At 30.2% G+C, this 15123-nt stretch overlaps 1 protein-coding gene across 7 annotated transcripts in view; it reads right to left on the bottom strand.

Annotated features, from left to right (window-relative positions):
* Nucleotides 1-15123, bottom strand: part of LOC106458674 — a 53195-nt gene that overhangs the window by 19037 nt on the left and 19035 nt on the right. For all 7 annotated transcript variants that reach the window (XM_022384941.1, XM_022384940.1, XM_022384939.1 and 4 more), the window contains 4 exons: nucleotides 13454-13528; nucleotides 7376-7538; nucleotides 1385-1483; nucleotides 847-1031 (listed from right to left, as the gene is read on the bottom strand). In XM_022384941.1, the coding sequence (XP_022240649.1) occupies nucleotides 847-1031; nucleotides 1385-1483; nucleotides 7376-7538; nucleotides 13454-13528 (522 nt within the window). The remainder of the gene's footprint in view (nucleotides 1-846; nucleotides 1032-1384; nucleotides 1484-7375; nucleotides 7539-13453; nucleotides 13529-15123) is intronic.

Here is a 15123-nt window from a genome sequence, read left to right as displayed (position 1 = left end):
ATCACACTATCGTTCGCGCTCTTTACAAAACTTCTTTGTTCAAATCTATTTCCCTGTCAATGTTCCCATCTTCATTAAAAGGGGTAAGATGACAAAAACAAGATCTTGAAGAATTTCTCAATAATGTGCCTTGATTATGGTAGGTAATTTGAAGCAAAAATAAAGTGCTACTGTTTCTTATTTGTAGAAGATTTAAGAGGAAAGACCACAACATAATGAACTAACACATCACCATACCTGAAGACTCTGACTTCACTTCTTTGAAAAATGAAATGGTCTTTACTTTTACTCCTGATCAACAATCAAATATATTTTCTTCAATTATGAATAACATGAATGGATTGAAATATTTATTTTCACACATTAGAGGGGTTGCAATCCTGTAGTATTTATCTTTTATACCCTTTTTTCCCCTAACCATATATAACAGCTTTGCCGTTACTTTATAAGAAATATTCAATCATATTTACAACTATAGTTTCATGTCAGCTTTCAGGTTTTCTACAAATTAAAACTAAAAATCTATCTTTGTTTCAGTTATAGAAAAACATACAAATAGAGATTAAAGATAAATACTACAATAATTCATGAATTTCCATTCTGTAGTAGACAATCATAACTTACACAGATAGAGTATTCTAATTATAGCATCAACGGTTAGTACTACACAGCTTTCTATATACACAGATACATATAAACAAGACCCGCATGAATGTACTAGAACTACAATACAAAAAAAGAAGAAAATTTCTATACGGCTCATGGTCTTCAAGTTACAGAAAATACTTGTTTGTCTCCTGATTTATTATTAGCAGCACGTTTTCATATGATATACGTATACTTTACCTGTGTAATTAACTGTTTGCTGTTTTCTTCTAGTTTGGGTATTCCAGAAAAAATATTCACAACACCAACTTTATTTTTTTCTTGAAGCTGCCTTTTTTCAGAGGAACTAGGAATTATAACAGAATTTGTCTGATCAATCACTAAACCTGGACTTCTTTTTTGTATGGGTGGACCAAGTGGAATAGCTACACATGGAAGAAATTACAAAATATGTGTATGTTAAGTAGCTTAATATGACTAAACAAATACTCTCTGAGAACACAAGTATATACACACACACACAACACAAAGCAAACACTCACAAACACTACTAGTTTTCTTCTATTATTAAATAGAAACAGACTTAACAGTTGCTTCATTTTATTCAAAGTTCACAAAAAAAGCTATTTATAAAAGGATTTGTTAAATTATATGCAAATGTTTAGTAAATTTTGTATATACAATCTTAAAGAAGTATGAATGTCTTTTCTCATAAGCACAATTATGCTATGAGAAGCTTAGTATACTAACTTATAATTAATAAAGTTGACTCACTAACCACAAGGAAAATATTCTCCAAGAACATGAGAAGTTGTCTGATGAGGCAAACCAGTCTCTGGAGAAAGATTTACTAGCCTCCTGGAAAATCCCAGTGTTTCTGTAACAAAAACAAGGAAATTATGTGTATTAAGTATTCACAAACTTCAATATGTATTAAAGCTGTACAGGTCTTCATTTAAATATTATTTTGAAAACTGTAATTTCTTGTAATACGTCACTTTAGATCAAATTGTTTCCAAGAACTAACACACAAAGAAGATAGGAAACTCAAAATACAAATCAGTGCAAGTAAATGCAAATAGATTTTCCAAAATATGTGGTTTTATTTGCTTAAATCCATGAAATTAGTAGTGATTATAAATACAAAATGTATTAATTTTTGAAATTCATTCAATTATTCAGACTGCACAATATCTTATAGAAAAAATAATATTTTATATCTATTTCTTAATTTTAAAAGTAGCATCACCAAAATATCCTATCATTTCAAAAGTTTATTTTGACAATGATATTCCATCTTGTTGTTTTCAAAATAATGTTTCCTTTCAATATAAGAAGAACTGTAAGCACTATTTGTGGTTGATTTTTAAAGTTATCTTCTTAACATTGGAAATGATGGACTTTTGGACGAATAAAAGGTTTTTCAATTCCTATATTGAAAAGATAAAGGGATTAAGATAACTGTGTAGTACTTTTCTTGAGTTATGAACAGCATTGACATAAAAGAGGGACAATATTTATGGGTCAGAGCATAATATAAGTTTCAGCATCAGTTGCAAGTCATGTACAAAATTAGGGTGCTACAATCATTTCACAAACCGTATCCAGTAAAGAACTAAGCCACAGAAACAGCTACAAAAGCATGGCCCATATTATTTTTGCCAGGTGACTTATTAAGCCTATAACAGACTAGAGCACCTATTAGATCTACTTCAAGAAACAAGTGATGAGCAACCTCAGTTGGACAAAAACTGACTGGTAACAAGATGTTATTTGGAGTGCTTGAGAATCAATTCTACATATAAACTCATATATAAAGTACACTGAAAATTCTCCAATGCCATAAATAATCTAATTGACATTACAGAAATAAAAGTCCAACTTTAGAGAATAAAAACAAGTTGCAAAAGTTTTCATCAACCAGATGAGAATATTAGGAGTCAACTCAAATCCAAACAAAAGAACTTAAAAACTCTTAAACTATATCTCTGTGAACAAAACAACAACTACAATGAAGGAAAGGTCAAGAGACAGTAATATGAATAGCTAAGCTTTCTGTTTGTTTGTTTGTTTTAGAGCAAAGCCACGTGGGGCTATCTGCTGTGTCCAGTGCATAGAATCGAATCCTGGATTTTAGAATTATAAGTCTGTAGACTCGCTGCTTTTGCATAAGGAGACTGTAAGATTTCTGATAAACTAAACTTGATTAACCACAAAGTGTGAAAAAATATACATCTAAGTTCCTTTAATTCTTTATCTTGAAATATGGATTAATCAGAATGATACTTACACAAAATAAATCCATGACCAGAAACACGTGTGTGTAACAAAATGAATAAAAAATCTACAATCATATTCAAGATATCCTTGTCTAAAGAAAAGTAAAACTCTTGACCATCAGACTTCTACAGACATAACCTGTAAGCAGAAAAGAGGAAATCAGACACACTAAAAGTAGGTGAGGTGAAGAACCCTAAGACTAAAATAAAATAAATCTATATTGGCATGAACAAAATAACAGCCTTGACCCAATATGAAGATATCTGTCAAAAATGGAAAAAAAAACACCTCAATGAAACAGAACTATACAGCCGACTCATTACAAAGTGGAAAACATCCAACAACTACTAAAGCTTGAGAGAATCATATGCATGCATAAACATACTCTTACCCTTTCTCTAAAAAAGAGAGTAGAAATCTTAAAGCAAAAATTAAGGGCAGCAAAGTACAGCTACAAAAGAGCAGAAGAATATTTAGCCATTTGAGACTAACTGACAAGAAAATATCATGAAAGACTAAAAATATTTTTTTAAGAACAGATTCACATAAGAAGAAAAGTAAAATGTTAGTCTTGTTTGGGGTTTTCAGTGCACGAAACAGCTAAAGCCATTTGTACTAAACAAGCTTTATTATATATTAAAGTATAATGAAAAATGTTTTAAGAAACAGTAAAATAAAAACACAAAAGAAAAGTAAATAGTAAAAACAAGTGATTACATGGTAAAATCCACTTGCATATGTAACAGCTAAAAACATGATTGGAGAGCATCAATGACTTTGTTCAACATAAAATGTACATATCTCTACTGAATGTCAAAGCAATGGAAAAAAGAGTTAAATATAGGTGTTAGTCAGGTTTCTATATCTCCTTCATTATAATGCCAATCTTGGTATCAGCATATCTTTGGCAGTATAATAATGGTGACATTTTAATAAGGCGTTGAGTGTAAGCCATATTTGTATACAGTGTACACGTATTTAATAGAGCTCTTGGTTAACTGCTCATCTCAGTGGCTCATGTAACTACAGTATATACTAATGGATAAAAAGGTTGAATTAATGATAGTAATGTGCATATAAAATATTGAGTAAGTATACACATACAGAATGTATAAAAAATTAACATGAACATAAACTGAACAAAAACCCTTGAAGTACAGAATATAAAATAAAAGTAACATCCTTAGGCCTGGGTTCTCTGCTGTTTCTCAAATACTGACATCCTTTCACCTTGAAGTATTCAGTATTTTCATTTGTTTATCATTTGACAGAAACATTATGTAGCAATGAAATAAAACGCCATATCTTCTTAGTTGGATTCCTTTTAGTGTATTCATGTTTTTCTTGCTTGCGATCAACTGTGAAACTTAACATGCCTTTTTCAAGATTCCATTTTAATACTAACTATGTGTTTGTGTAAATGCAAAAATGCTTGACTAGATAATGAGGACACACAAGTTTTACTAGTACTAAGATCTAAACTTTATTTAATTAGATCAACATTGCTTTAAACATAAGTATACCCAAACAGTTACATAAATATATATATAATTTTATCAACATGCCATTGGCAGTATACAGAGAGGAAATTCTATCACTTGTGTTTTTTGTACAGAAGACTGCCAGGTGAATGAGAGTAAGTGAGGATGGCATTATAAGGAGGGAGGACTATATACTGTTTACACATTGGTGGTGAGTTAAACAATGATTAATGCAAAACCTTTCTTAAGCAACTTCCTCCCTATGAAACTTATGCAAATTAGACATCTAGGTTTGACCTAGAAAAGCTTGTAAGTTTGCCATTCTTTCCAAAGCTTCTGTCAAGAGATAAGAAATCCCTTCTTTCTGGAAAGTTTAAAAACCTGGGTATAGAAAGGGTGGAGGCTCAGTTATAGCAGAGAAGGCCTATTACTGGGTGCTCCAACAGCTCATACCTCCTTCTAAGAACATAGCCAAGAATAAAAAAAACAACAAGATAACCAAAGATTGTGAGGATAAAGAGGCCAGTTTAATGTAAAGTTGAGAAAATATGGGGTGTGGACTATTATTAAGCATTTTCAAAATTGGCAAAACTTAATCAGTGTAAATGGTACACCAACTGTACCAACAAGCGTTAATGTGGCATTTGACATAACTTTGCAGTGAACACAGAAGTCATTAAATGAATCCTATGAGCAACTTCAGAGAACTGTGATTATATATAAACAACAAAATTGTCTGAATTTCCACTCAGAGTGCCAGACATTTTATTGAAACTGTCAGGGTTTTCGTATATGGGCTGGGATTATTTTACAGTAGGTATCTGTGACTTGTTGAGGATAAATGTCAACAATAAACAGACAGCACACAATCCACTTGTTTTAAAATAATACATTTAAAACAAGTAAAATGCATATAAAAAATTATGTTTCACTACTGGTTATCAAACTTGTATCTAAAGTTGTAAATAGTTTTCTTTTGCATCAAAAGTCCACACAGTCTGGTTCAATTACTTTAGAATCCAATTGACAAGATTAATTATTTTTCTCTATTCTATTTCTCACTTCACAATCTGCAACTTACGTTACCCCATGGGTTACCATAGTTGTACCCAGAACTTCAAATAATTGTCTCATTTTCGTCAAAGTCCACACAGGTGGGTTTAATTACCTTAAAACACCCTTTGACAAGACAAATTATTCTCCTTCATCTCTTTGATTATGATACCACAGTGAAACTCACTTTAAGTATTGCCCATTATGGCCAAACTAACAATCACGAAGTCTAACGTCACTTTCATTAACTTAACGTTTTCTAACTTAACTTTAACTTCTTTAAAAATTTCCCATCACAGCTAAACTGCCAATCATTCAGTCTAGATCTGTCTAATTATCTCTCACTTAACTCGCTTTCTTAACTTTCTCTCTGTATCTGCATGTATTTATAACATGCAATAGAAATATCTTGCCCTCTAGTGATAACAATATTACACACAACAAGAAAAACTTGGAAGCTTCGAGTAAAATGATGTCAACAATATCACTAAAGCTTAGTACAACAATCAAACTGCATAACAACGTACGACTCGTACAGAGTTACATAACAAAACTTGTTAAAATTATTGATTTTAAAACAATTAACTTTTAACACTTGTTGTGAAAACTAAATAATCATGAAATATTAAATCACAAAACAAACTAAATAACTCTTAAAGTAAACAGTCTTGTATATCCAATAGAAACTCAAAGAGAGATATCGTGAGAAAAATAATCAATTATGGTGTGGTGGGTTGACCATCAAACACAGTAACTCTATCAAAAATCCGACTGAAATCATTCAACAATGCCAGGATATGAAGACAATGAACAGATACATAAAACCATCTATTTACATATAGTGTATTTCACTGACACAATATCAAGTGGGATGCTGGAAAGGGATCATAGCTCAGCAGCATATTTCAAGAAGTCCTACAAGTGGATATTGCACCAACACCAGGTATTTCAGGGCACATTACTCAAACCCATGACAGGAGGTAAATGAATATGTTTAGTTAATCCTAGCATGTACTGACCCAGCTGAACCTTGAGGGAAAACACCTTAAACCAACAAATCTACAAGAATTCAAAGACCAGTATACTATTCCAACCCAAGCAATATATACCCAGAACTCAGCTGATAGTTTGTTTGTTTATTTTGGATAGTCGTGGAAAGCTGTACAAGAATGATGTGTGCTAGCTATCAATAATTGTAAACTGATAGACAAGCTAATCAAATAGTGACATTTGACTATAATTGTTATATTGCACACATGGCCCCAAACTGCAGAACACATTTTTGTGACAATGAAATACAAACTACAGACTCTCAAATTCAGTTTGGCATCTAGTTGCTGGACCATGCCTCAACTGCTAAAATCCTCTCATTCCTTTCACACGTCACCATACAGATAAATGTTTAGATCCTGGAGAAGATAATCCACATAAGCAGGATCTTCTCTGAAAGATTCATTCATCACATGAATCCACATTTAAAGAAGAGGAAATAGAGTATTAAGTACAAAAAATTAATATGTAATTAGTTACTGAGAAGCCAATTGTATAGTTACATTACCTGATACAAATTATTTTTTTTCATAAAAGTAACATTATACACTCCATATTAAACATTTGCATTTGAAAATTTCACTGTTTTAGAGATTTATATATTAGAATACTCAACTTACTGGTTGATGTGAAAAGACAAGAATGCTACTTGACCTAAATAGATACCTCCTTGATAGCACATGTACATATCTAAAAAAAATTGTTCAAAAACCTAACGCTCACTATTTAACCTATTAAAAGCAGAATTTTAAAGTTTCTGGAACATCATTAAATTTTAGCTTATGATATGTATTATATGAACATATCAGCTACTTAACTTAGTAGCCTAATAAATTAAGATTATCTATTAATATATGGTATCATATTTCAGTCATTTTGAACTCAAAATTTGTTTTACTAATTACCTTGTTCTGGAACAGTATTGAAGATAGTTTCCTGAGGAAATAAAGTGTATTGGTTGTGGTACGGGTTTAGCTGTGGGGGTTGAGCCCCTCCAGTTGCTGATATGATGTCAATGAAATGTTGGCGATTTGCATGGTCAGCATTAGATACTGGTCGAACCATTGGCTAAAAAATTACAAACTACCAATAAATACAAATATAGCATACTAATACTGATGACAGAATCAAGTTAAAGCTTCAACAGGAATTTTCAAAAATTATATAATACTTAATTCACAAAATATACAAGAAATGACAATGAAAACAATTATTATAGATACTAGGTAATATAGAAGAAAAAAAGAAAATTCTGCTCTCTGAGTAATTGGTCATACATCTTACAGATACCAAGTGATAAAATAATTGTAAAAAGAATAAATATTTTTCAAGTTACATGGTGTTCGGATACTATTTTTTCTAATAACGTCTCATGAAGGGATAGGAGTTAATATTACTAAATTTTATCTCACAAATAACTTGTATAGTTTATTATACTCTGAAGACCTTAACCTTTTAAAGTAACGGTTATCATTAACTAAAGTAAAATATATTTAATACTGAATGAAATGTTACAGTAACAACTTATTTTCTAATAAACTTGAACAGAACCCCACAAAACATATTTTACTGAAATGAAATCATGTGTAAATATTCCATTTATTTTGATTAGTAGTTTGACCGAAGACCTGTATAATAATATTTTTCATATGGAACAAATCTTAAGTCTCAAAATATTGACTTTTTTTATTATATCATTCAGTATGAATAGGATAGAAATTTTGTTTTTGACTTAAAACAATCAGTGTAAAGAACTGACCAAAAACACTGGATAAAATCACTTGTTTTCTGTACAAAAAAATACAAGTAAAGAAAAAAACTTTTCAAAAAAGGAAGTAAACGTAAGAATGGCTAATATCAATCCTTCAAAAACAATACAAGCAAGATAGTAGGGATAGCATTTGCATCATCCCTACAGGCAAGAATTAGCATATTACAATATATATAACTAATATAACTACTTCCTTTTTTTGAAAAGTTTTTCCTTTACTTGTTTTTTTTAGTGCAATGTTTCAATAGACATAGGAAGGTTGTATTTATAACCATGTTCTTAATACAATGAGGTTCCACCTGTAATATTTATTATGCATCTATTATTGGCTGGTAATCCCTGTTTCACCCTGCATTTAAGCTTTTTACAGGAACACCAAATTTCTGTAAGAAGGCTAACTTCAATGGGTAATGATAACATCATTTACACTAGAATTATGATTTTTTAAAATTACTACTAGATATTATTAATAATTATAAAAGCAGATACTCCTTTGAAACTATGTCACCTCAGTGAAATTGGCTGACATCATTGTTTTGGTTTTTAAGTTATCATGTAATCAAAAAAGAAGCAAAAGAAAGGAGAACAAGAAATTCAAACTTTTTGCTATGATACTTAGACATTCCCTGAACTTGTGACTCAATCAATACATAGATATTATTATAAAAGAAAACACTGTAGAGTAAAGTTATAAAGTTATGATGACCTATTGAGGAAATATTTAAAATACCATTTCAATGAACAATCCAAGCCATCCCTACATAGACAGTGCTACCACCTGCCTGATAGGGAACCCTAGCAGTAATTAGTGGAATTAACTGCAATAGTGATGGTATTTTTTTACACTTTCTTCACTCATGTTATTATGGACCATGAAATCAATAAAGTCATACATCCACAAGCAATTTTGTATATAAATAGTTTACAAAAAAGGTATTTCAAAAGGCAATGGGGTCCCATGTACCAATCTATAATTGACTTTCTTTGAAGTCCATTAACTTTGATATTTTATTCACTCACACCAATGAATCTTTATTTATTTCAGAAAGAAAACTAGATAACCTATACCCATAACTGTTGATTACTTTAAAGACACAGGGTGCCACAAGGAGGATCAAAAACAAAATGTCCACCAAGTAAAATTTGTAACATATGAAAGGTCTAGATTAAAAAACAGTAATACACTGTACAATTGATTCCATCAGTATGCCAACAAGCATATTTAAAATGAGAATCATTATAATTTCTGTATCTCTTATTTTTGATTCACTAAAACTAATATCTTTCAGATAATAAGTACAAGCATTTTAAAAGAAAAAAAAGGTTGTAGTTTTACAATTATGCTACTTGAGTGACTATTTATGATTTTACAGCTTCTAATACATTAATAAAGTGCTCATTCATTATCAAGTTCCTACTATGGATGAAAATAAACTAAATGCCATTTTTAGCTAAGAACCATTTATAATGCTTTCCAATTATAATTTAAATTGTTTTAAAACTAAGTTCAAATTTCATAAAGGGCAATTTCAAGTGACCCAATATACAGTAATTTTGCTTCTAACATTCTCTTTTGTTTTTTGCAGATTTGGTTAAGTATTGTTTCAATAATACATCCTCATCAGTTGAGTTCAGAACACAAACTTCATAATTGAGGTTTCCAACAAGACTTAAATATCATACAAAGTAATTATCACTGGAAAATCAACTTGTTTTTATTCATTAACTCTCTTAACATGGAGTCGGTCGAATTGACCAACCTATTAACCACTTTGTACTCATTAGTTTCCATGCTATAACTTTTAATAAAGTTTGTGTATCTTCACAAACTTTGGCACACTTTTAGTAAACATTACATGTCATTTGAACACATTTTTTTAGTTAAGTATTTTTACTAAAGATTTGTCCATGAATATTTCAAATCTATTTTTGACTAGTCCAAGTGCAAAGTGAATTTTAAATTTAGATTAAAAATACTTTTCTTTGTCTCAAAAATCTCAAATTTCATTTGTGCAACCTTCAAAACCACATACATAAATATAAAACTTATTTTTTAGTAAAACTATATTTTATCTGTTATTACCTCTACCCTAACAATATATTTGACTCTTCAGCCAGTAGACAAATCATCAAAGCATAATGAAAAGTTATAAAATAAGAAATAAGATGAGCAGCTGTGCCCTTTTCTCTTTATCATTGGTCACAAAGTAACAAAGTACTTCTCTTGAGATTTTGAACTGCTCAACATTTCACATTTATTTTCTGTGTTTATTTTACTGTCAACAACTGAAATAGAAATCCGATGAAAATAAAGCAACAAGTCACCGCTTGTGTCATTAGACTGTTTATGTGCCACTGTAATATGTTACTCTCAAGAGCAACAAAGCACACACGAAGAATTAAGCCAACTTGATCCCTGCTCCAAGAACACAATGTGGAATTTATCAGCTTATGTATTCTACAGTGTTTACAATGAGAATTCCCCAGAGTAATAATATTGCACTTCGAATCTATGAAAATATTTATTATTTGGTTCAGAGTTAATACAATAAACATTGCAAGTGTGTGAGTATTGGTCATCCTTCTGGGATGTTTGGAATTTAGCAGTACACCATATAGGCACACACACAGATATTATTTGTGCACATGGTTATAAAATCCTATTTACCTTTCAGCAGACTTATACGTCAACCAATACATACTATTTATTCACAAATGCTTAAATTTTAGTTATTTTTATTAAAACATAGAAAAATAAATAAAAAATATTTCAAAAAACAAAGATTAGGTAGTTACAGCATTATGAGATTTTGTGCTCATGCATGCGTCATACATGCTAAGCCTTGCCATAAGCCTCGTTTATTCTTCCAAGTGGAGAGTGAAGAGATATTAATTTTTGTCGTCTTCAAATATACATTTTGGAAAACAAAATAATTATCAACTTACTATATTAGTGCACACAAAACCCCTGTAATTTAACTGGGTTTCTAAACAAGCTATATATGACTAAAAAAATCTCATTTGTTCAGAGCAACAACTTAGTCATAACACTTCAACAATTTTGGCATGACTTTCTCCTTCAAGCTATTTATAAACTGTCAGATTTCATACACAGGAAACTGCTCTTTCTGTTGGTAGTAAACACTTAATCAAATGATGTAGGTGGGACTAGGCAAGAGATTTCAAAAGAATGGAGTAGTGGGAGGAGCCACTCTACTGGATTGGTTAAATATATTGACATCTCAGCAAATCGAAGAGGTGGGAGGTTCTTATTTTATGTTCTAGCTCAAACTCAAGTTTCTAATTCGTTAACCACTGCACACATTGTACGGTAGACATAATAAAATATAAACTGAGCAATAAGACAATAGTAGGTGCTATGTGACAAACAAAAATTGATATTTAGCTTTTTTTTATACTTCCTTAATACATATATAATATTAAAATATAAATTATAAACTGTGTTTTGATGTCAATTCCATTGACAAGAAATAATAGTTAAGTTATTTAATAAAATTTTGAAAATAACTCTCGAAAAGGTCATGACATGCGCTCTTTAACCTGCCAGCAGCAAAAGAGTTAATGGGATATTAGCTACAAAAGTGTCAAATTTCTGAATAGTTGAAATAATTACATATCACTTTATGAAAGAATTAATTATATATGCACATAGAAAATTACACAGATATGTGATCATTTTGAAAATAAAATATTCATTAGTCTACAATGTCTTGGTGTATCTAATCTATTGATATAATTTCATGACACAATTCAAGACTATTTTATGTACTCTAAAGTACTTTTTCCATCATTTAAGACAGAAATATAACATTCAATTTACCTAATTGCAAAACAATAGCACTTGTATATCATGTATATCCTAATGAAAACTAGAAGATTAATATCATAATTTAAACCAGGCGGTTGTTATTGCTTATTGATTTTTGTGCAAAGCAGCTATACACTCAAGCTGTCCCTGAGTTGGAAATGACAGACTATAGTGAAGGCAGCTAGTCAACACCAACCACAGCCAACTCGGAGGCTACTCTAACCAAATAGTGGGATTTTACTATTACTATTATAACTTATCCATGGTTCCAAAGTGCAGAGAATGATTTATTTGTGGCACTAATGGGTCAAGAAAATTTAATATTCGCAATCTATTTCTTTTGCTAATGTGTTCCTTCCACCTGACATGAACCTTGCTCTGGGCCATGTACTTAGACTGCTACTTACGCATGGCTTACTTAGGGATTCGTGTGTTACTGGTTCCAGAAACCCACATAAAAAAATTGTTGCAAAATCCCTGAATATTAAAAATATTACATTACACTTTTATTCATCAAAATGTTCCTAGGTCATAATTACCTCTCACTCCTTCTGAAAACAGAAAATTTCCTCAAAAACATTTATGAAGTACACCACCGATTTTCCGGTAACTGATGGTCTGGCACCTCCTTTTGCCACAGATGGCATTACGTGTGATACGTGCTCTTTCAAGACAGGCTACTTAAATTTTAAGTAGATACGTCACTCTTGTGAACATTTTCTTATAGATATTAAACTAGTGGATCAAATTGCTTGAATTTTTTCATGAATGTTGTCAAGAATATGTAGTTTAACAAGATACAAATATTTAGTTTTAATGTTTTCATGAATGTTGTCAAGAATATGTAGTTTAACAAGATACAAATATTTAGTTTTGATTTTTTTCATGAATGTTGTCAAGAATACATAGCTTAACAAGATACAAATATTTAGTTTTGATTTTTTTCATGAATGTTGCCAAGAATACGTAGCTTAACAAGATACAAATATTTAGTTTTGATTTTTTCTTCAATTTTTTACAACATAGAATGTTTATAATAGTGTAAGTACAGTAATTAATAAACCTTTTTCATTTATACTGTACTAATAAACCTGTATCATTTATACCTGTATTAAAGTATTTCATTAATCATTTAATGTACATTTAATATTTGTTTTATTCAAGTTTCTAGCAGTCGATGGTGCTTTAGAGACAAGAGAGGGGCATAATTAGTGGGTGAGAGGTGTATTGTTGAATTATTATTACATGACCTCTGTTGGTCCGGCAAAACGAATAATCCAGCAAATCGGTGGTGTACTTCTAGTAAAAAAATAATAATAACAACACTAAGTTTAAACTAAACTACTACTACAGAACTTACTGAACTTGACATCAAAAACTTACTGGTTTTTCTTTAACAAACTTTTCTGGTTTGAACCTAGATGTTTGTATGTTTCTAGTCACCAAACTTTTGGTATCCTTAAATAAAGAAAAATATTACACTATAAAAATTATGTTGAAAAATACATATTTATACAAAAATTGTTACAAGAAAGAAATACAGAATAAACTAACCATAGAGCTATATCTATTCACTTAACGCAATTCATTTGTAAAGCAACCCATTACTCTGGATAATCAATCCTTTAAAAAATTGTGAACATTTTTAAATAATTCATTTTAAAAGGTTTTCTGGCTTAAAATTGCACTTTAATTAAAAGTCAATCAAAGACAGAAAGAGATTTAAAATTTACATTTTATGGTAATTTTCACTTATTACCTCTTTTCAACCCTTATTTGAAATCCTGAAATCCCAACATCCACAAAAGAAAAGGGAAGAAGAAGGAAACATTTCATTCAATTATACAAAGATGTTACATAGACAGTGAAAACAAACAGTAATTAGAAAACAACTTACCTTAAGTTTTGTATTTTATAAACATTACAAAGTTTTGATCAAGCTACAGTTAGAGAAATCCTACATTTTAGCAAAGTGACACTGCATTAGTTAAATCTAGTGGAGAATTCTCCAAACATAATTTTAAGTGATCATTTTTAATTCACAGTAGGATAATATCTTAAACTCTGGATGTAATAATTTTTCAGTGACAACATTTTAAAAGGTGATTTTGGGAATATGGGCTGGGTGGAATCCACCTACCCGTATTAGAAGGGTTAAGAAAACAAGATGATACCGAATTGCTTGCACAGATAACCTATGAGGCTTTGTACCAAAAAAAACACTCCAAACCAAATTTACCTATGTGAAGAAGCAAAAACTATTTTAGCTAATACTTAGTCTAGTAATGTGTATTATTTTGTAAGATTGTCCTTAGTTTTACTCTGTTTGGTATGTATGATCATGTAAGAATGTCTACATTTCATATTCAGAACCTTTTCATGCATGTGGTGAATAGTAGATATGTAAAATAGAAAATTAGAGATTATATGTTGAATTTTGATAATGTTAAATGTTTAATTTTGTACACATGCATTTAAGCTACATGTACATTAATTATATAAATACTGTTTTTGTCAATAGTATCTTAAAATAATTGGAAGATGGTGAAAAGGTAATTCAAAAATGAGCTGTTTGGAATGTACTTCAAAATGTAATTGTTCATGTAGTTGAACTGTATATCATGTATTTTTAAACAAATGGATATATGTGCTTTATTTTTTTGTTAATTTGATAATATCATTTACGAAACATATATACAGTAACCATAAAGTAGTTACACTGTCACTTTTAAAATGCATAAGTATCTTCACGAAATTTGCAGATTATCAGTAAACATTACAAGGCATTCATACACAAGGTATCAGATTTTTAATTAAGTTTTAACATTTTTTATTTTTGAATGTTGACTATCTAACATGCAAAGTAATTTTGATTTTAAGATTAAAAATACTTCTATACATCAGAAACTGTCAAATTTTGCATGAGAAATCTCTATAACCTTCTAATAACCTCCAGATAATTATCAAGCTTTTTATTTTAGAAAAACTTTATATTTTATGCTATTTTCACTACTGTATCTCTGTATGGGTTTGATTGATTCAAACAACCTCTT

This window comes from Limulus polyphemus, unplaced genomic scaffold, assembly GCF_000517525.1.
Source record: "Limulus polyphemus unplaced genomic scaffold, Limulus_polyphemus-2.1.2 Scaffold500, whole genome shotgun sequence".
NCBI classification, from domain to species: domain Eukaryota; kingdom Metazoa; phylum Arthropoda; class Merostomata; order Xiphosura; family Limulidae; genus Limulus; species Limulus polyphemus.
This window is presented reverse-complemented; position numbering and strand designations above follow the sequence as displayed.